The sequence below is a fragment of the Microcaecilia unicolor genome, chromosome 8 (genome assembly GCF_901765095.1).
Source record: "Microcaecilia unicolor chromosome 8, aMicUni1.1, whole genome shotgun sequence".
NCBI lineage: Eukaryota > Metazoa > Chordata > Amphibia > Gymnophiona > Siphonopidae > Microcaecilia > Microcaecilia unicolor.
Window position 1 is genome coordinate 83,511,069 of NC_044038.1, and position 20,042 is coordinate 83,531,110.

The 20,042-nt window shown below is 43.6% G+C and overlaps 1 protein-coding gene across 2 annotated transcripts in view; it reads left to right on the forward strand.

Moving 5' to 3' along the window:
• IGLON5 (IgLON family member 5) overlaps positions 1-17,566 on the forward strand; it is a 653,847-nt gene extending 636,281 nt beyond the window's left edge. For both annotated transcript variants that reach the window (XM_030211299.1, XM_030211300.1), the window contains exon 9: positions 16,141-17,566. In XM_030211299.1, the coding sequence (XP_030067159.1) occupies positions 16,141-16,238 (98 nt within the window). In that variant the 3' untranslated portion in view covers positions 16,239-17,566. The remainder of the gene's footprint in view (positions 1-16,140) is intronic.
• The last annotated feature ends 2,476 nt before the right edge of the window (positions 17,567-20,042 follow it).

A 20,042-nucleotide genomic window follows, 5' to 3' on the forward strand; every position in this document is an offset into this window, starting at 1 on the left:
CTCTCCTCCTCGAAATGCACCACCTGTTCCTCAGACCCCATCCCCACCAACTTACTTAACACCATCTCTCCTACTATCACCACCCCCCCCCCCCCCCCCCCCCCCATCTGTCATATCCTCAACCTCTCTCTCTCCACTGCAACTGTCCCGGTCACCTTCAAGCATGCTGTAGTCACACCACTCCTCAAAAAACCATCACTTGACCCTACCTGTCCCTCCAACTACCGCCCCATTTCCCTCCTACCCTTCCTCTCCAAGATACTTGAACGTGCCGTTCACAGCCGTTGCCTTGATTTTCTTTCCTCTCATGCCATCCTCAATCCGCTTCAATCTGGCTTTTTACACTCGACAGAAACGGCTCTATCTAAAGTGTGCAATGACCTGTTCCTCGCCAAATCCAAAGGTAACTACTCCATCCTCATCCTCCTCGACCTATCCGCCGCTTTTGACACTGTCAATCACAACTTACTTCTTGACACACTGTCCTCTTTTGGGTTCCAGGGCTCTGTGCTCTCCTAGTTCTCCTCTTATCTCTCCCATCGTACCTTCAGAGTATACTCTCATGGTTCATCCTCCATCCCTATCCCGCTCTCTGTTGGAGTTCCTCAGGGATCTGTCCTTGGACCCCTTCTTTTTTCAATCTACACCTCTTCCCTGGGCTCCCTGATCTCATCTCATGGTTTCCACTATCATCTTTATGCTGACGACACCCAGCTTTATCTCTCCACACCAGACATCACTGCGGAAACCCAGGCCAAAGTATCGGCCTGTTTATCCAACATTGCTGCCTGGATGTCCAACCGCCACCTGAAACTGAACATGGCCAAGACCGAACTTATTATCTTCCCACCCAAACCCACTTCTCCTCTCCCTTCACTCTCTATCTCAGTTGAGAACACCCTCATCGTCCCCGTCTCATCTGCCCGCAACCTCAGTGTCATCTTCGACTCCTCCCTCTCCTTCTCTGCGCATATCCAGCAGATAGCCAAGACCTGTCGCTTCTTCCTTTATAACATTAGCAAAATTCACCCTTTCCTCTCTGAGCACACCACCCGAACTCTCATCCACTCTCTCATTACCTCTCACCTTGACTACTGCAACCTACTCCTCATTGGCCTCCCACTTAGCCATCTATCCCCCCTTCAGTCCATTCAGAACTCTGCTGCACGTCTTATCTTCCGCCTCGACCGATATACTCATATTACCCCTCTCCTCAAGTCACTTCACTGGCTTCCAATCAGGTACCGCATACAGTTAAGCTTCTCCTACTAACCTACAAATGCACTCGATCTGCAGCCCCTCCTTACCTCTCTACCCTCATCTCCCCTTACGTTCCCACCCGTAACCACCGCTCTCAATACAAATCCCTCCTTTCAGTACCCTTCTCCACCACCGCCAACTCCAGGCTCTGCCCTTTCTACCTCGCCCATGCTTGGAACAAACTCCCTGAGCCCGTACGCCAGGCCCCCTCCCTGCCCATCTTCAAATAATTGCTCAAAGCCCACCTCTTCATTGTCGCCTTCAGCACCTAACCACTACACCTCTACTCAGGATATCTAGACTGCCCCAACTTGACATTTCGTCCTTTAGATTGTAAGCTCCTTTGAGCAGGGACCGTCCTTCTTTGTTAATTTGTACAGCACTGCGTAACCCTAGTAGCAGTCTAGAAATGTTAAGTAGTAGTAGTAGTATAGTGAAGGGTAAAACAAAGATGTAACAAATAGATAGTTAAGAAAGTAGGAAGAGTTGGAAAGTAAGGTGATTGATTTAAAGAAAGTTGCACATGAGGTCAGAGAAATGGTTAAATATTATCTTAGCTAGGATGGGAATGGATAAACATGTCCTGCTGCAGTATATGCAGCCCGAGTCACTCCTTGTGTGTGTGAGTGAGACTAACGAGTTAGTTACTTCTTCCATTAAAAGCCTGGTTGAAGAGTCAAGCTTTCACCTGCTTCCTGAAGTAGAGATAGTCTTGTGTTAAGCGCAGCCTTCCAGGCAGTGCATTCCAGGCAGTGTGGAGGCTACTCCGGAGAAGGCTCGCTTGCGGGTATCACATCATGTAATGTCTTTTGGAGAGGGTGTGGTTAGTGAAAGTCCTTGGGAGGACCTTAGTATCCTTGGCAGTGTGTGGAGGATCATCCTATTTTTCAGGTACTCAGGGCCATTTCCTTTCAGGGCCTTGAAGATCAGACATAGAGTTTTAAATTTAGCCCTGAATTGTACTGGTAGCCAATGAAGTTTTTGCAAAAATGGTGTGATGTGGTCACGTCGCTTGCAACCTTCTAGGAGTCTTGCTGCTGCATTCTGAATCAACTGGAGCTGGTGCAGCCCTTTGTAATCAGACCATTGTATAGTGCATTGCAGTAATCCAGTCTTGATGTTATCATAGCATGTACAACTGGGATAATTGAGCCTGCCATGAGTGGGAAAGCGCGGGGTACAAATGTAACAATAAAAAAAAAAAATAAGAATTACCTTCTTGATGTAAGGAGAGAGGCAGCGTAGCTGTCGCAAATAGTAGAAGCACCTCTTGAAGGTTGCTTGGATTTGGGGAATCAGAGTAAGTGTTGAATCTAACTGTATTCCAAGGTTCCTGATTTTTGAGATGTGAGATGTGGGATGTGGGATCAGGAAAGCGTGCAGTGCAGTATGTAGGAAAGAAAAATTCAACAAATCATAGACACAGCGCAATTTACGTAATGTCACAAAACCAGATCTCAGGCTAACTAGCACTGAACGGGGTAGGGAGAGGGCAGGATAGGAGCAGAGACTGAGCATGGACTACTTGCAGTTGGCGCATGGTAAATAGCATGCTCTAACTTTCAAATGTGCAGTTAATGTGGGAACATCTAATGCCATCTCAAGAGGTGGCTTAGGTTCATCCACAGTAACTTCATGTGACAATCATACGCGGTGGGGAGTTTCTGCAGAAACTGCAGGGGGAATGCTGAACATGTGCCCAACAGTTATCACACAGCCTTTTCACTTGCCGCAAGTTAATTTTGGCTGTTAACCCACATTAAGTACAAATACATACTGCACTTTCGTAAACCAGTCCCATATACAGAACTAAAAAATTAAAGCATAGTATTAAAGGTATAAGGTGGAAAAAAGAACCCTCCATTGGGGTCATTTTCAAAGCCATTTAGTCACATAAAAGAAAGTATTTATAGAAATAGACCTTTTGAAAATTGCCAAACATGTATGATGCGAACATAAGTGAATATGCACTTTTGGTGCCATTTTATCCTTTGAGTTTAACATCTTTTGCAGAGTTTTAGTCACAGATTTTTATTTTTATTTAATGTGTGCTGTAACCTTAGGGCCAAAATAGAGAGGTCTTGAGCAACCAACTTAGACATCTGAGCAGCCTGGAAAGAAGATGAAAGGATACATTAAACAGATAACCCATGTTCCTGCTCTCTGAGCTGCATCACCTGACCCCCAAATGACACTTCTTTTCAATGGATGGATTGAAATGGAGAATGCAGACTGTCTGACTTTTCATTTGTGTGCTTTTTGAATTCAAACCAGAAAAGGAGAAGAGAGCAAAGCAGGGAGGGATTTCACTCCACTGTGGCTATACTGCACAGACCCATCTCTTGCCTTTTCCCTCCAGTGATAAACAAGTAGCATTGATCCCGGATGGACCTCAGTTTATTTGCTGTCAACGGATATTATTACACTGAGCTATTTTTCATCAAAATATCCTTGAGTGTTTGTGTTCCAATATTTTTATTCCAAGGTACCTCAGTTCTAATCTACAGCCAGTGTGTCTGCTAATTTGTAGGGGGGAGGGGAGCCTCTAGCCACTTTTAAAACCTAGTCCGTCCCAGTGGTCTTACAGTTTGGAACATGCAGGGCTGGCAAGTCTTGTATTTTGGACTGCCATTCTGTCCTCTGCATGCCTTTCAGTTGGAACAAACTGCCATTGCTCGGCTTGTGACCAACTGTAGTTATTGAGAGCATATTTCCTTTTCAAAAGCACCACTGGTTACAGTACCTTGGGGATTTAAATGTAAAACAGCAATGCTTGCCTGTAAGACTTTACACAGTCTGTCATCATTTATCTATAAAGAGTAATTTCTGAATATATTCCGACCCATTCGTTGTGTTCATTTGATGTATTTGGTCCATCTGCAAATTCTGTAAGATTCATTTCAACACATAAAGAGTATATTTTTCTATTTCTGCTCCTTCCATTTGGAATGCATTACTGAAGGAATCGTCCCCCTGATATTCAGCTGGCGGCAAGCAACAAAATTAGCTGCTGCTGCCGGCAGCAGCGCTGACCCCGGATATTCAATGCTGGGATGTTTCTGGTGACCGGCACTGAATATCCTTTTTTTTTTGGGGGGGGGGGGGCGGGCTGGCTCTAACTTAACCAACTATGGAGGTCTTTTACTAAAGCTTAGCTCCAGTTATCTGCAGCAGGGCCCATAGGAATAAAATGGGCCCTGCTGCAGATAACTCAAGTTAAGCTTTAGTACAGGGGCAGACTGACCATTCGGGCAACCGGGCAGTGCCTGAGGGTCCAGAGGATCTAGGGGGACCAGAGGCTCTGCCCGGATGCCTGCCACACACTGCAGCCCTCCCCAGTCCTAGCTTTAAAGACACGCCGCTGGTGATCTAGTGGACTCTGCAGGGGGAGGGGGGAACATGTGCTTTCCTGCCCTGCACTGCCACATTTTAAAAATGGCATCTGAGACTCCCTGCGGAAGTCTCGCGAAACTGTTGAGACCCATGAGACTACCGCAGGAAGTCTCAGCCACCATTTTGAAAATACAGTGGCGCTGGCAGGCGGGAGAATAGCGGCAGTGTGGCATGCTTTCCTCCCCTTGCCAATAGACCACCAGGGCCCTTCATGTAGGACTGGGGCAGCGGAGGCATCAATTGTGGCAGTAGAGAGGGCAGCAGCGCAGAGGTAGGGGGTGGCTGGCAGCAGCCGAGCGGGGGCCCAGACCACCCTCAGTGCCCGGGGGCCCATATCACTCTCAGTCCGCCCCTGCTTTATTAAACGACCCTCTGTGTGAATATTCAGTGCTGGCCGGTCAAATAAATAGCTGGCAAAGATTGGATTGCTATTTATGCAATCTGATTTGCCCACTAAATTCAGCTAGCCAGAGTTTGAATATTCTCAGAAAACTGCTAAGTTATGCAACATAGCTGGTTATCGGCTAGCTGCTAAGGGGGGAATTCTTTAAATGGCACCTAAAAAATCAGCAACAAAAAAAGCGCATTGCATTATTCTATAAATCGCACCTAAAGTTAGGTGCAGTTTATAAAACAGTGTTTAAGCCTAGAGACCATGCCTACATTTAGGCACAGAGCCCCCTTATTCTATAATTGAATGTATAACTAAAAGTTATTCAATTAAAATGCATGCAGAAATTAGGCATGCGCACAAATTTGTACACACATTTTTAGCACTGTTTTATAGAATTAGGGAGTAAGCGCTAATATTCAGTGGAGATAACTGACTATCTTGCACTGAATATTAGTGCTTAGCTGGCTAAGTGCTACGTAACTGGCCAGGAGCTGTTCCTGGCTTATTAAATAGCGCTGAATATCGGGCCACATGTGTTTAGGAAGAAGAGAAGGTGCATTCTTTTCATCAGGTTTTTGCTGTATGTTGTTGTTTTGATTTGTTTTTCCTTTTCAACAGAATTGTTTCATATTTTTGCATATTATGCAGATGGTTATTTTATACTGATTTTATATGTTTATGCTTAGTTTTTGAACAAAAATTGCTTTATATTGATTTTGCTTCTTGTGTAGGTGGATATTTTTATGTTCTGTGTTCTATTTATTATTTTATGTGCAATGCTAAACTCTGCCAAGGAAAAGTTTTTCCTGGGTTAGCAGAATATAAATATATAAAATTTATTTATTTATTTTATTGAGCATTTGTTATACCACCACTCACCAAGCATATCAAAAACCAGTATTTTGGTGAGTTGACTTAAAACTTAAACAGTGCAATACCAATATTAAAACAAATCTAACTTTTTAAGACAAAGTCGTAATTAGGATTAAACAAGAGGACACAGATGAATTGCACCACAAATTTTCCAATTTACCAAAAGCAAATAGATTAAAAGTACTCATAAGGTATACAGTATAGTAAGAGGAAAACCTCATCAACCACACTTCAAGGCAGGGATATGGAGGATTGACTACCTAGCAACATAGCAAAAGGCAAGATTTCAGGGCAGTTTCTGTGCCTCAACTCTTCCCCTCTCCGACCATCATCTGATAACTTTCACACTTAAACACCCTCATCCCCAGTCCCGTCCAATCTTCACCAATACATTTAGGAATCTTCAGGCTATTAACCCTTCTACTCTGTCCTCCAATGTTTCTAATCTCTTCTCTACCACTATGTTATCCAAGTCTGTCAATGAGGCTGTCTCTTCCTATAATACTATTCTCTCATCTGCTCTGGATACTCTTGCTTCTCCCATTCCCCGTTCTGTAAAACGTACCAAACCCCAGCCTTGGCTGACCTCTAGATATGAAGGAAACCCTGAATAGAAGGCCTTGTGAGGTGACTAAAGTTATCAGAAACAAAAGATGAGATTTCAATAGATTGTGCTAGAGCAAACAATTTATAATAGAAAAGTCCAAACCCCATCCTTTTATGTGAAAAAAATAAGAAAAGGCACAGAAGATGAAACATATAACTTTTACAGACTGCTTATGGACTCATGACATGAAAAATCGACCATTCTCAACATTTTGATCTGCTACTTTAGTCACCTTTTCCCAGAGATGGTCACATTTCACTGCAGTATTTTGTACAAGCTGAAAATGTTTTAATGAATATAACGGAACACAAACAAATAGAGAATTACAATAATCTTGATGACTCAAAACTGATCTTCTTAAGGGCCCCAAAAGATTTCTGCATAAGTTTAGATATATGAGGAAAGGAGGAAATGAGACTACAGGGCTTCATGCATTTCAAACCATGGGCTAGCTGAAAGGTGCCTAGAAAGCAGTCAAAACTCCCATCCCTGTGAAGGTTAATAGGAATACATGGACATCTCTTCACTTTGGTGTCCCTGAAGCCAAGCCTAGCTTTGGTCTCCCTGCTTCTGCTTCATTTCCTACTTGTGGCATCATCAGCCTACTCCTTTATAAGGACCCAGGGAGCTTTCCTACATGGTCTTTGCAAGAGGTCTCTTAATCTTGTGTTACCTGTTTAGATCTTATCCATGCTTGGCTTTGTTCCTGAGTGTTTTACTCCTGAAGGTCTGTGCTGTGTTTCTCTGAGTCTTGTGTTTCAATGCTTTCCTTTGTTTCTGTGAGTTTGTTTTTGAATCTTGTTTCCTGAAAGCCTGACTGTAGAGCCACACCCTGCCCTTGGTGTCTGTATCTGTTTGATTCTACCCTTGGCTCCTGCTTTTAGTCTAGCCCTGCTTATGACTCTTGCTATAGTTAAGCTCTGTGTTTAAGCCAACCTCTGTGTTTAGCCAAGCTCCATTTCTGTATTCCCTGTTCTGTTTCCTGTGTGTGTGGTTCTTGTCTGTTTATTCTGAAGCTGTAGAAGCCAGCGTCATACCTGATTACTTCACTGCTATCCAGCTGTGGGTGCTGGTAAGCACATTGCTTCTTTGTTTGTTTGTTTGTTTGTCTTCCTTTAGTCTGCTTAATGCTTTGCCTGCCATGTTTGCTTCCTGGCTCTTGAGCTCTGTTTCTGCCAAGTTCTGTTCCTGTGTGTGTTTGAGCCAGGTTCTGCTCCTGCTCTATGAGCTAGTTCTGTCCCAGTTCCCTGCTAAGCCAAGTCCCTTTCAGTATCCTGTTCCAGGCAAGCCAAGCCAAATCCCTTTCGGTACCCTGTTTCAGCCAAGCCCTTTCAGTATCCTGTTCTAGCCAAGCCAAGCCCGTTCCAGAATCTGGTTCCACTCAAGCCAAGCCTGTTCCAGAATCCTGTTCCAGCCAAGCCTGTTTGAGAATCCTGAATCCTGTTTGAGAATCCTACTACTACTACTTACTACTACTTATCATTTCTATAGAACTACAAGGCATACGCAGCGCTGTACACCATATACAAAGACAGTCCTTGCTCAAAGAGTTTACAATCTAGATAAGACAGTACACAGACAGAACAATTAAGGGTAAGGGAATAAAGAGGTAAGGATAAAGGACAGGGCAAGTGCGTTAGGAGTCAAAGCAGTGGTAAAGAGGTGGGTTTTGAGTTTGGACTTGAAAACGGCCAAAGACGGGGCTAGACATATAGGTCTAGCTGAATCCTGTTCCAGCCAAGCCTGCTTGAGAATCCTGAATCCTGTTTGAGAATCCTGAATCCTGTTCCAGCCAAGCCTGTTTGAGAATCCTGAATCCTGTTCCTGCCTTTTTTATTGTCTTGCTTCTGTTATTCTTGTTGCCTAGCTCCCACCCTGTCTTGCCTGTCTAGGTGTGCTTTGTCTGTTTCAGTCTAGTTCTGTCCGGATCCAGTCCTTGCCTTGTCCTTGTCTTGCCCTTTTCTGGACCCAGTTTTAATCTACTTCCGTGTGTTGCCTTGTCTTGCATTTCTGGGTCCCAGTTTTAATCCAGTTCTGAGTCTTGCCTTGTCCTGTCTGGGTTCCAGTTCTGGCCCTTTGCCTTCTTTTCCTTGCCTCGTCTGGATCCGGTTCTTGTCCATTGTGTTTAGTTCCCTCTGTCCTGCCTTGTTGAGTCTGTTAGTTTATCCTAGTCCAGTCTGTTCTGATTCCTGCCTGTGCCAGCCCAGATGATTTGTCTACCAAAGCTCCGGCTTTGGTCCAAGGGCTCACCATTCCTGACAGTTGTGACAGTTCTGTCTGTAACAAACTTTCCTACATCCATGACCTGTTTATCTCTCGTTCTCTCCATCTGCTTGTCCTAACTGAAACTTGGCTTTGCCCTGAAGCCTCTGCTTCAATCGCGGTCCTATGCCATGGAGTTTATCTTTCTCCCATACTCCTTGCACGGTTGGCCGCAGAGGTGGTGTCGGTCTACTACTTTCACCCTCTTGTAGATTTCAACCTCTTCTGCCACCTCAGTCTCACTGCTTTTCTTCCTTCAAAGTCCACTCCATTCATCTACTCACTCCTCTGCCTCTCCGAGCAGCAGTCATTTATCAACCTCCTGATAAGTCCCTTTCTTCCTTTCTCACTGACTTTGACGCCTGGCTTTCCTTCTTCTTGAACCTTCATCTCCTTCCCTCATTCTTGGGGATTTTAACATTCATACTAGTGATCCCTCTGACTCTTATGCTTCTCATTTTCTCGCTTTAACATCCTCTTTCAATCTTCAACTGTGCTCCACTACCCCCACTCACCAGAATGGCCACTGTCTTGATCTTATCTTCTTCTCAAACTGCTCACTCTCCAGCTTCTGTGCCTCAGCTCTTCCCCTCTCTGACCATCATCTGATAACTTTCACACTTAAACACCCTCCTCCCCAGTCCAGTCCATTCTTAACCAATACATTTAGAAATCTTCAGGCTACTGACCCTTCTACTCTGTCCTCCAGTGTTTCAAATCTCTTCTGTACCACTAAGTTATCCAAGTCTGTCAATGAGGCTATCTCTTCCTATAATACTATTCTCTCCTCTGCTCTGGATACTCTTGCTCCTCCCATTCCCCATCCTGTAAAGTGTGCCAAACCCCAGCCTTGTCTGACCTCTAGAATCCGCTACCTAAGTTCATGTGCCCATTCTGCCGAACGCCTTCGGCTGAAATCCTGTGCCCATGCTGACCTCCTTCCAGTCTGCTCTTTTACTTGCCAAACAGGATTATTACATCCAGTTGACAAATTCTCTTGGCTCAAACCCTCGACGTCTCTTTGCCACACTGAACTCTCCTCAAAGTGCCTTCACCTCCAACTCCCCCTTCACTTTCTCACCAGACTCTGGCTGAGTACTTTCATGATTTGGTTCACAAGATTAAACTTGAATTCTCAACCAGGTCACCTCCACCTCTCCTTCCCTTAGTCCATTCCCTTAACCCTCCAACCCCTGCCTCCTTTTCTTCCTTTTCTGAAATCACTGAAGAGGAAACTAAGCATCTTCTTTCCTCCTCAAAACTAACTACCTGTTCCTCCGATCCTATTCCCACCCATCTACTTAACACAATCTCTCCTACTGTCATCCCTTTTATCTGTCATATCCTCAATCTTTCACTTTCCATTGCGACTGTTCCTGATGCCTTCAAACATGCCGTAGTCACACCATGCCTTAAAAACCTTCATTGAACCCTACCTGTCCTTCCAACTATCGTCCCATCTCCCTCCTCCCTTCCCTATCCAAGATGCTTGAACGTGCTGTTCATCGCCATTGTCTTGACTTTCTTTCCTCTCAAGCTATTCTTGATCCACTTCAATCTGGCTTTCGCCCACTTCATTCCACTTAAACAGCACTTGCTAAAGTGTCCAGTGACCTGTTCCTGGCCAGATCCAAAGGCCTCCATTCTATCCTCATCCTTCTCGATCTATCTGCTGCTTTTGACACTGTTGATCACAGCCTACTCCTTGATATGCTGTCCTCACTTGGATTTCAGGGCTCTGTTCTTTCCTGGTTTTATTCTTCTCTCCCATCTTACCTTTAGTGTATACTGTGGTGGATCCTCCTCCATTTCTGTCAGTTGGTGTACCTCAGGGATCTGTCCTGGGACCTCTTCTTTTCTCCATCTATACTTCTTCCCTTGGTACTCTGATCTCATCCCATGGTTTTCAGTACCACCTTTGCGCTGATGACTCCCAGATCTACCTCTCCACACCAGAAATCTCAGCAGGAATTCAGGCCAAAGTATCAGCCTGCCTGTCTGACATGCTGCCTGAATGTCTCACCGCCATCTGAAACTAAACATGACCAAGACTGAGCTTCTTATCTTTCCCCCTAAACCAACCTCTCCTCTTCCCCCATTCTCTAATTCTGTGGATAACACTCTCATCCTCCCTGTCTCATCAGCTCGTAACCTTGGGGTCATCTTTAACTCCTCTCTCTCCTTCTCTGAACATATTCAGCAGACTGCTAAAACCTGTTGTTTCTTTCTCTACAACATCAGCAAAATTCGCCCTTTCCTTTCTGAGCACACTACCAGAACCCTTATCCACACTCTTATCACCTCTCGCTTAGACTATTGCAACTTGCTTCTCACAGGTCTCCCACTTAGCCATCTCTCTCCTCTTCAATCTATTCAAAATTCTGCCGCACGACTTATATTGCGCCAGTGTCGCTATGCTCATATTAGCCCTCTCCTCAAGTTACTTCACTGGCTCCCTATCCATTTCCGCATACAGTTCAAACTCCTCTTATTGACTTATAAGTTCATTCACTCTGCAGCTCCTCAGTACCTCTCCACTCTCATCTCTCCCTACATTCCTCCCCGGGAACTCCGTTCACTGGGTAAATCTCTCTTATCTGCACCCTTCTCCTCAACCACTAACTCCAGACTCCATTCTTTTTATCTTGCTGCACCATAAGCCTGGAATAAACTTCCTGAGCCGGTTCGTCAAGCTCCATCTCTGGCCGTCTTCAAATCTAGGATAAAAGCTCACTTTTTTGATGCTGCTTTTAACTCCTGACCCTTACTCACTTGTTCAGTACCCTTATTTTATCATCCCTGCCTTAGTAATTCCATTATCTCTTATTTGTTCTGTTTGTCTGTCCTAATTAGATTGTAAGCTCTGTCGAGCAGGGACTGTCTCTTCATGTTCAAGTGTACAGCGCTGCGTAAATCTAGTAGTACTATAGAAATGATAAGAAGTAGTATTAGTAATAAAGATGTTTCCCTTAAAGCTTCCCATATCTGAGTTGCAGTGACACAAACTTCCTCCATTATCAGGCACTTTGTAAGGTAACACAAAAACACTGAAAATTCGCTCAGAACCTATATAAATCTGTAATAGCAAAAGAACCCAAACTCAAACACCCAACAAACCTACCTTCAGATATTACACCAGACCCTAGATTACCAAAACAAGTTGGACTGCTACAGGCATCTACACAGAAATTATACAACAGCAGAATATTTCACCTTATGGAGCTCCACAGAACAGCCATCACCAAGTGGAGGATAGTTTTATACAGGACACCTAGGTGAAAAGTCAATAAAGGCACTTACCACCCGATATTTACCGCTATTTAACCAGCCTATCCACTGATATTCAGCGGGGGATAACAGGCTATCCCCAGCTGAATATCCCCAGTTGTCAGATAGTGGATATACCACGCAATATAACTGGCTATCCGCCAATTTTTAAACTAGGTTTAGTGGCCATATTTGACCGCTTCAAAACCTGGTATATCTTTGGCTGGTTTGAAGATAGCTGGCCAAGTCTGAAAATTGACTTAGGGGGTCTTTTACTAAGCCGTGGTATCATTTTTAGCGCACGCCAATGATTAGCACTCACTAAACACTGGAGACACCCATAGGAATATATGACTGTCTCTAGCATTTAGCGCATACTAATCATTAGGGCGCACTAAAAAAGCTACCACGAATTAGTAAAAGACTATCTTATCCGGGTGTCTTCAAACTGGTCAAAATAAACCAGATATTCAATTTTGGTCACCGGAAATGGCCTGGCATTGAATATCCGGGCTTAGCGCCAACCACTGGAGTTAGCTGGTCTAACTCCTGCGGTCTGAATATCGGCCCCTTATTTTAAAAGGTGACATAATAGCTCTCAGCAGCAGCCATTGTAACATATAAATGCCTGCTTCAAACATTTAAACATGTGCTCTGGGGGCTAGGGGCAGTTCTATAAGTGGGTGCCTACATTGGCATATCGAGGGCGGGGCGGTGGAGGTGGTGCACGCCGCTGGAGAGGTACAGAAAGCAGCCGCATGGCTGTCGGCTTCGCTGGTTCCCTTCTCCCTCTGCCCTGGAACAGGTTACTTAAGACATAAGACATAAGCATCGTCACACTGGGACAGACCAAAGGTCCATCTAGCCCAGCACCCTGTCTCCGACAGTGGCCAATCCAGGTCACAATCACGCGACAAGATTCACGGAGCAAAGCATTTTGTACTGCTTGTCCCAGGAATAGTGGATTTTTCCCTACGTCCATTTAATAACATTCTATGGCCTTTTCCTTCAGGAAGCCGTCCAAACCTTTCTTAAACTCTGCTAAGCTAACCACCTTAACCACATTCTCCGGCAACGAATTCCAACGCTGAGTAAAGAAAAATTTTCTCTTATTTGTTTTAAACTTACTGCACTCCAGCTTCATCGCATGCCCCCTTGTCCTAGTATTTTTGGAAAGCGTAAACAGACGCTCTATATCTATATCTTTTCCACTCCACTCATTATTTTATATACCTCTATCATATCACCCCTCAGCCACCTTTTCTCCAAGCTGAAGAGCCCCAGCCGCTTTAGCCTTTCCTCACAGGAAAGTCGTCCCATCCCCTTAATCATCTTTGTCGCCCTTCTCTGCACCGTTTTTAATTCCACTATATCTTTTTTGAAGTGCAGCGACCAGAATTGAATATAGGTGCGATTGCACCATGGACCGATACAGTGGCATTATAATATCCTAATTTTTGTTTTCCATTCCTTTCCTAATAATACCTAACATTCTATTTGCTTTCTTAGCCGCAGCAGCACACTGAGCAGAAGATTTCAACGTATCATCAATGATGACTCCCAGGTCCCTTTCTCGTTTCGTGACTCCTAACGCTGAACCTTGTATGACATAGCTATAGTTTGGGTTCCTCTTTCCCACATGCATCATTTTGCACTTGCTCACATTGAACGTTATCTGCCGTTTAGACGCCCAGTCTCCTAGTCTCGCAATATCTTCTTGCAACTTTTCACAATCTTCCCGCGATTTGACAACCTTAAACAACTTTGTATCATCAGCAAATTTGATAACCTTGCTAGTTACCCCCATCTCCAGGTCATTTATGAAAATGTTAAAAAGCAATGGTCCCAGCACAGATCCCTGAGGGACCCCACTAACTACCCTTCTCTGGGGCAGAGGGAGCAGGGAACCAGTGGAACCGACAGCTGCGCAGCTGCTCCCAGCAGGTAAGAATGGGGGGGGGGTGTTGATGCACCGGGGGGGGGGATGTCGTGCTGCACCCGGGGGGAACAGACACCGCTGCACCCGGTGGGGGGGTGCACAGCGGCAATCCAGCCCTGGTGGCAGCTGACCAAGGATCGCCACTGGGTGCCTAGATGTTGCATGATGAAAGCCTATTCAATAATGGCATCAGGGTACCAAGATTCTGTTATAGAATATAGTGTAGCCAGGTATTGGTGCATCTTATATTTACATGTCTGCAGTTATATCAGCTGTAGGCCTGGCAAAACTGCGGTCATATAAATGCAGAAGGGAATAGGAGGCCTGACCATGTACCCCCCTTGCATTTATGTACTATACCACTTATGAGTGCTGTTACAGAATAGCACTTAAGTACCCTGCTGGCACTTTCACAGGTAAGTGTACGCTAACCCACATAAGTTCTAATATTCCATGGGAGAGACGTGTAAATATGGGTGCCCAGTTATAGAATTGCCCTTTATGTGTATACTCATATAATTTATAAAATATTTACATACATCACAAATTTACTCCTGCCCCGCCCAAACTTCACCCCCATGCATTTACAGTGGGGTACTTTTATAAAAAGGCCTTTTCTGCATGCAAAATAACCTTTACTAATGGAAAAACCTTTATAAAATTACCCCTTAATTGAGCTGGAAACCCCTAGAAGTCAAGCTGCATGAAATGCAACACCGAGGAAAGAGAAAGAGAAATGGATCCCTTCCTGTGCAAAATACAAACATAGAAGAAACACACATTTCCAAGCTACTATTTTCCAATTGTTAAACTAAAAATCATTCTTTCTACCTTTCGATCTAAGCATTTTATTTTTCTAATTGTTTTGGTCCTATATGATTTTCTCCATTTCTTCTTTTGATACTTTTCCTAACTCCTTTTTCAGGGTCTTCTTTACATTTTCCATTTCTTCTCTCTTCTCCTGTCTTTTTCACTTCCCCACATCTAGATCCAGAATTGATCTTTCCCTTTCATTCCATTTCTCCACTACTCTGTCCATTCATAGCTATTTTTCTTATCTCTCCTCCTCCTTTCTTATCCTCCAGTTCTCCATGTCCCAAAGTTTTACCTCTTCAACCATTGCCCCTTTCAATCCTTCATCTTCCCATCATACTTCTGCTATGTAATTAATTCTTCACCCAATAACTGATAATCCTTTCACCACTCTCCATCCTCCTCATATTGACTCTCTTCCTCCCATGCATCCCTTCTTACTCTCACCCCTCCCAGTTATTTAATTTCACTCATGCCCTCTGTATTCTCCCATCCCCTCCATTCTGACTGCCTCACTCCAAACCATCCCTTCTTCCCCTATCACCCTCTTCTCTGATTCATTATCACCTCCAGTCATTTCCTTGTATACTCCCCCCCCCCCCTTACCTTCCCTGGCTTTCTCATATACTGTCATCCATCATCCCTTCTAGTTACTACACACTCACATATATGTGTATCTCTCTCTCTCTAACCTTTCCCTCCTCTCAGTCAGACAACCCAAGTTTGCATTGTTTATTACAGGTAGACAGGAAGAAGCCAGCATTTAACCTTTCCTCATTCTTCTCTAACATTCAAATCTTTTCACACCTCTCCAACATTCACACGGTTTGCACTTCCCTCAATCATTCAGTACATTATTCACCTTCTTAGAATTTACCCCACTTCTGCCAGACTCTCCTCATGTCCACTAACATTGACTCCATCCCTATCACTCAGGCATTCAACAGCTTTTCACATCACCTCCATTTTGGACTTCACCCCTCCCTTGCAAATGATGAATCCCAGAACAGTCGGCTGGGTCTGCTATTGAATCTGCCCCATCTCTTTTTTCCTCACAAGCTGTAACCCTGCAGTACTGAGACCCCCACTCTCATATAGTTCTGCCAACGCACCTTAATCCTCACTCGCAGCATCACGTCCTCACTCGCAGAATCAAGAGTTCCTTTGAAGTGTTGTATTCCAGACTGGCCTCTGCTTAGCATTAAAGATCTCCCAGGAGTATATCCAAGTATGGTATGGCTGCAAAATGTTTCTCTGACACCAAATCTGCAATTCATTGCTATCTCTCTTTACTCTGTCTTCTTCTTCTCTCTCTCTTTCTCTCTCTCTCAGAAACAGGAAACAACAATTCTGCAGTGGCCAGAATGGAAACCTCCATCGCCCTAGGCCTCCTCTCCTCAGCATTCGTGACCATCTTGTTTAAGATTTAAAGAGATGTCTTCGGTTTGTGGAGGACAAAAGTAATGACAGCACCAACTGCAAAAGAAAAAAAAAACAAAATGAGAAAGGAACCCATCACTGTGAGAGAAAATATTATGCATTTTCTTTCTGGAGCCATCTCTCTGCATCATGGTTGATTTCCAGACTTGTCAAATTAATATATAAACAGAGAAAACATACTGAGAGAGGCTAACCTCTGGCGACTTTGATTAGCTTCAAAAAGTCACAGGAGTTTGGATGTTTTTACACCCTCAGCCCTAAAAAGGTTGTGGGCACCTCTCAAGTCAACTGAAGACCATCTTCCAGAAGACACTGCTGAGCTTTCAGCCTTACCTTCTTCATGCTTCCAGACCTACGTCCTTCTATCATTTTTTTCCACACCCTCTTTGGCTTGCAGGATGATTCCTGCTGCAAGGAGATGGGGAGGCAGTGGGGTGAGGTGGAATCCACTGTCTTAGAGAAACACCTGAAGGTCTTAACAAAAACCTCAAACCATTCACCACATACCACAAGGTTTTTCATCTGTTCATTAACCACCAACGTGAACCTTGAGATGTCTGTGATCACCTGTGCTGATATCATAGAGTCCCTCCCTCTACTGGGGACAGGGAAAGCAATAGAAAGTTGAACATCTGCATGGAACCTCTCATTGGGTGTTTTTATGTGAGAAGTCCTCATCGGTCTTCACTGTTGACCAATGGGAATGATACTAAAAATCATATATTTTTAAATTCCTTTTGTTGAATGAAAAATACGGCTGGCTCATACTGCAAATTTACTATCAATGAAGTTGGGGATCCAAGAAGGGGGGATCTAATCTCCCAGTAAGTGTCATCAGCCAATCACAGTCCTTCTGATGTCATCAAAGAGAGCAGGACAATGTACAACATTGTTTTGTGTTTAGGTTTTAGTAAATTTTAAGTATTCCCTTTGTTTTGTTTTTTTAAACAGAGCCACAAAACCTGCTGGGGTTATAGTTCTGGTTTTGCTGATGGGCAGAATCCCAGAATGCACTGTATGTGAACTAGGACTGGGTCTTCCAGACTTCCATGACATAGGATAGGTTAGCCAGATGCCTTTGCCAATTCGCAGCTCAAGCAATTATGGTAAGATGATTCCTTAGTTCAGAAGAAAATCAGGGCGGCAAGCTCCTGATAAACTCCCCAAGCATCTCCCCTATACCATTTTGATCCAGGTCTGGTTTTCCAACTGCTGCCAAATGTATTCTGGTCTTTTCACTTCCACCATCCTAGAGGAATATTGTGGCAGTTCATTTTAATTAGTATGTTTCTGCAACATACTTTTCAGATTGAATAAAGACATTTCTCGATCATATTCAGGCTTGTTCAAAGTGTTCTAGATGTCTACTGTTGACTTTGATCTTTGTCCATCCTTGTACCTGTTGCTATCCTAAGCCATTGATAATGCTGTATGTCTAGTTTATTCTTAAATGTTGCTAGGGAAGCCGCCTCATTTAAATTGGACTGCAGACCATCCTAGACCCTTAATCCACCAGATCTGATCTTTAAAGGGTAATACTGAAGGATACATTGAAAAAAATATGGGTGGGAATGAGAGGTGCCAGAATTCCCAGGGAAATTAATTTTGGACCGGATGAATTTTTGATGGATGGATTGGAAAGAATATAGCCATTGTTTTAAACCAAAATGAGGGACTGTTCCTTCTTGCACAGAACAGATGACTGCCCTAGCTCCCTCATCTAGAATGCTGAGAACTGTCACCGTGATTGCAAAGTGTAATTATCTTTGATCAGTGTCAACGAATGAGCTCTGCTTCTATCAGTCCCATAACATCTCAAGTACTCCCTTACATCACATTGTGTCAGAACCTCTTAAATACCTCTACAGTGCAATCAAAGCCTCCCTGGTCTTCTGGATATGTTAATAATTCTATCCCTGTTTTGAATTCCCCAAGATGATCCCACAAAACAGCATTACAGGACAATTTTCAAAACTGTGTGGATAGGTGCAAAGTCCATGAGTACTTTCCTCTGTGGACTTTGCACCAGTACTAAAAGGGAACATATAACCATAGTTTTCATTTAAAAATTGCCCAAGAGAAAAAGCACCAGCAGAGATTTACACCTGCTTTTTCTGCAGTCAAAGCAAGATTACAGGCACTGTTGCCTTTGCTGTCCTAAACCCACACTGGGGTAAGGTAAAGGGGGAGGGATAAAAATATGCATATTTTAACTCACATACAAGGTAGACAAGTTAAAAAAAAAAAAAAAAGCTTTTACCCAGCTAAATAGCCATTCTCCAGCTAATGTTGCCAACTCGATCCAGATGTACCTAGAGATTCATCCAGTTCTGAGTTTACCACTGTTTCATGTTTGGACTTATAGTTCTTATGCCTATATTGCATTTAATTTAATTTAATTCAGTATCAGCATTTGTAGTTGAACTTCTATGGATTTACAGCCTGCTTCACTGACACAGACTACTCAATAATTACTGTGCATTCTTTTGGATTCGTATTAGGTAAATGCAGTGCGTTTTATCTAGCGAGAAAGGTGCTGGTACTCAAATGCCAGGCCACCCTTCAGGGGTGGGGTGATCACTGAGGGACCCTCCCCACAATAGCCAGGCCCCCTGCAACCACTCACAGAATCTATGACAAGGCAGAATTGGTGTGTAGAGCCTGAGGTTTTTCATTAAAACTTGGGGACCAGGGGTCAATTTTAGCAGCAAAAAAAACAACGAAAACGGAAGATGCACAGAAAGACCAAACTAAAATCACAAATGTAAAAAAGCCAATATCATTTATTAAGACCCTACACGGTCCGTGTTTCGGCCAAAGAGGCTTTCTTCAGGGGTCTATAAATTGGCATATATAGATATTCTTCCAGAAGTTCACTCAAATCAAGACAGATCTGCTAATACTGTCCGAACGATGCATGAACCATGTAGTCAAAATGCTTTTTACGGGAGATTTGGACTCTCTTTGTCATTGTCAATTTTAGCAGACAATGGAAAAGGTGCCGGTACTCAGTACCCCCTCAAAAAAAGCCCTGGGTAAATGAGACCTTTATTAGAGGTTCTAAAATCTACAATGATTAAAATATATACAATGATTAAGACATATACAATGATTAGCTATATACACACAATGATTAGCTATATAACTAAAAAGAAACAATACCTATCTATAAACAATCATTACATCACTGGTCTCTACATCTAAGCAATGCTAAGAGTTCCTAGACCAGGAAAAGAAGCAATAAAACAATCATCACTGGTCCTTACATCATCCAGGCTCTTATCATCAGCTGGGGAGGCCCTGATCACAGCAAAAGCTAGGAGCTTCTTTGACCAGGAAACATGGTTCTCTGCGCAGTTCATACGTTACTCACAGATGAGCTCCCAATTTCACTGAAATAAACTCCCCTTTTTATTAGGCTTAGAACTCATGTTCAGAGCTAAGGAAAATTACAGGATGCTTCTCTGTTTAGGTAAACAAGCCATACTGTGGGAATGTGGTCACATGTTTCCTAGTCCAGGTGGCCAGTCTGAACTCGAAAACAGGCCCCATCTTTCCCTTCATATACCAAATTAATTAGAGCTGTGTCTTATCTTCTACATTCCAACTTATTTTCACACAATCAATTTTTAAACAGAATTACTTCTAATCACAAATACAGACCCCGAGTACACTGGTCGGACAAGGCAGAGTTGAAAAACAATCTTTAAAATTCACTTCCACTACATTCAGTCCTTTATTCAACTCTGTCTAAATGACAGTCCATACATAAGTTATTACCCTACATCAGGTAA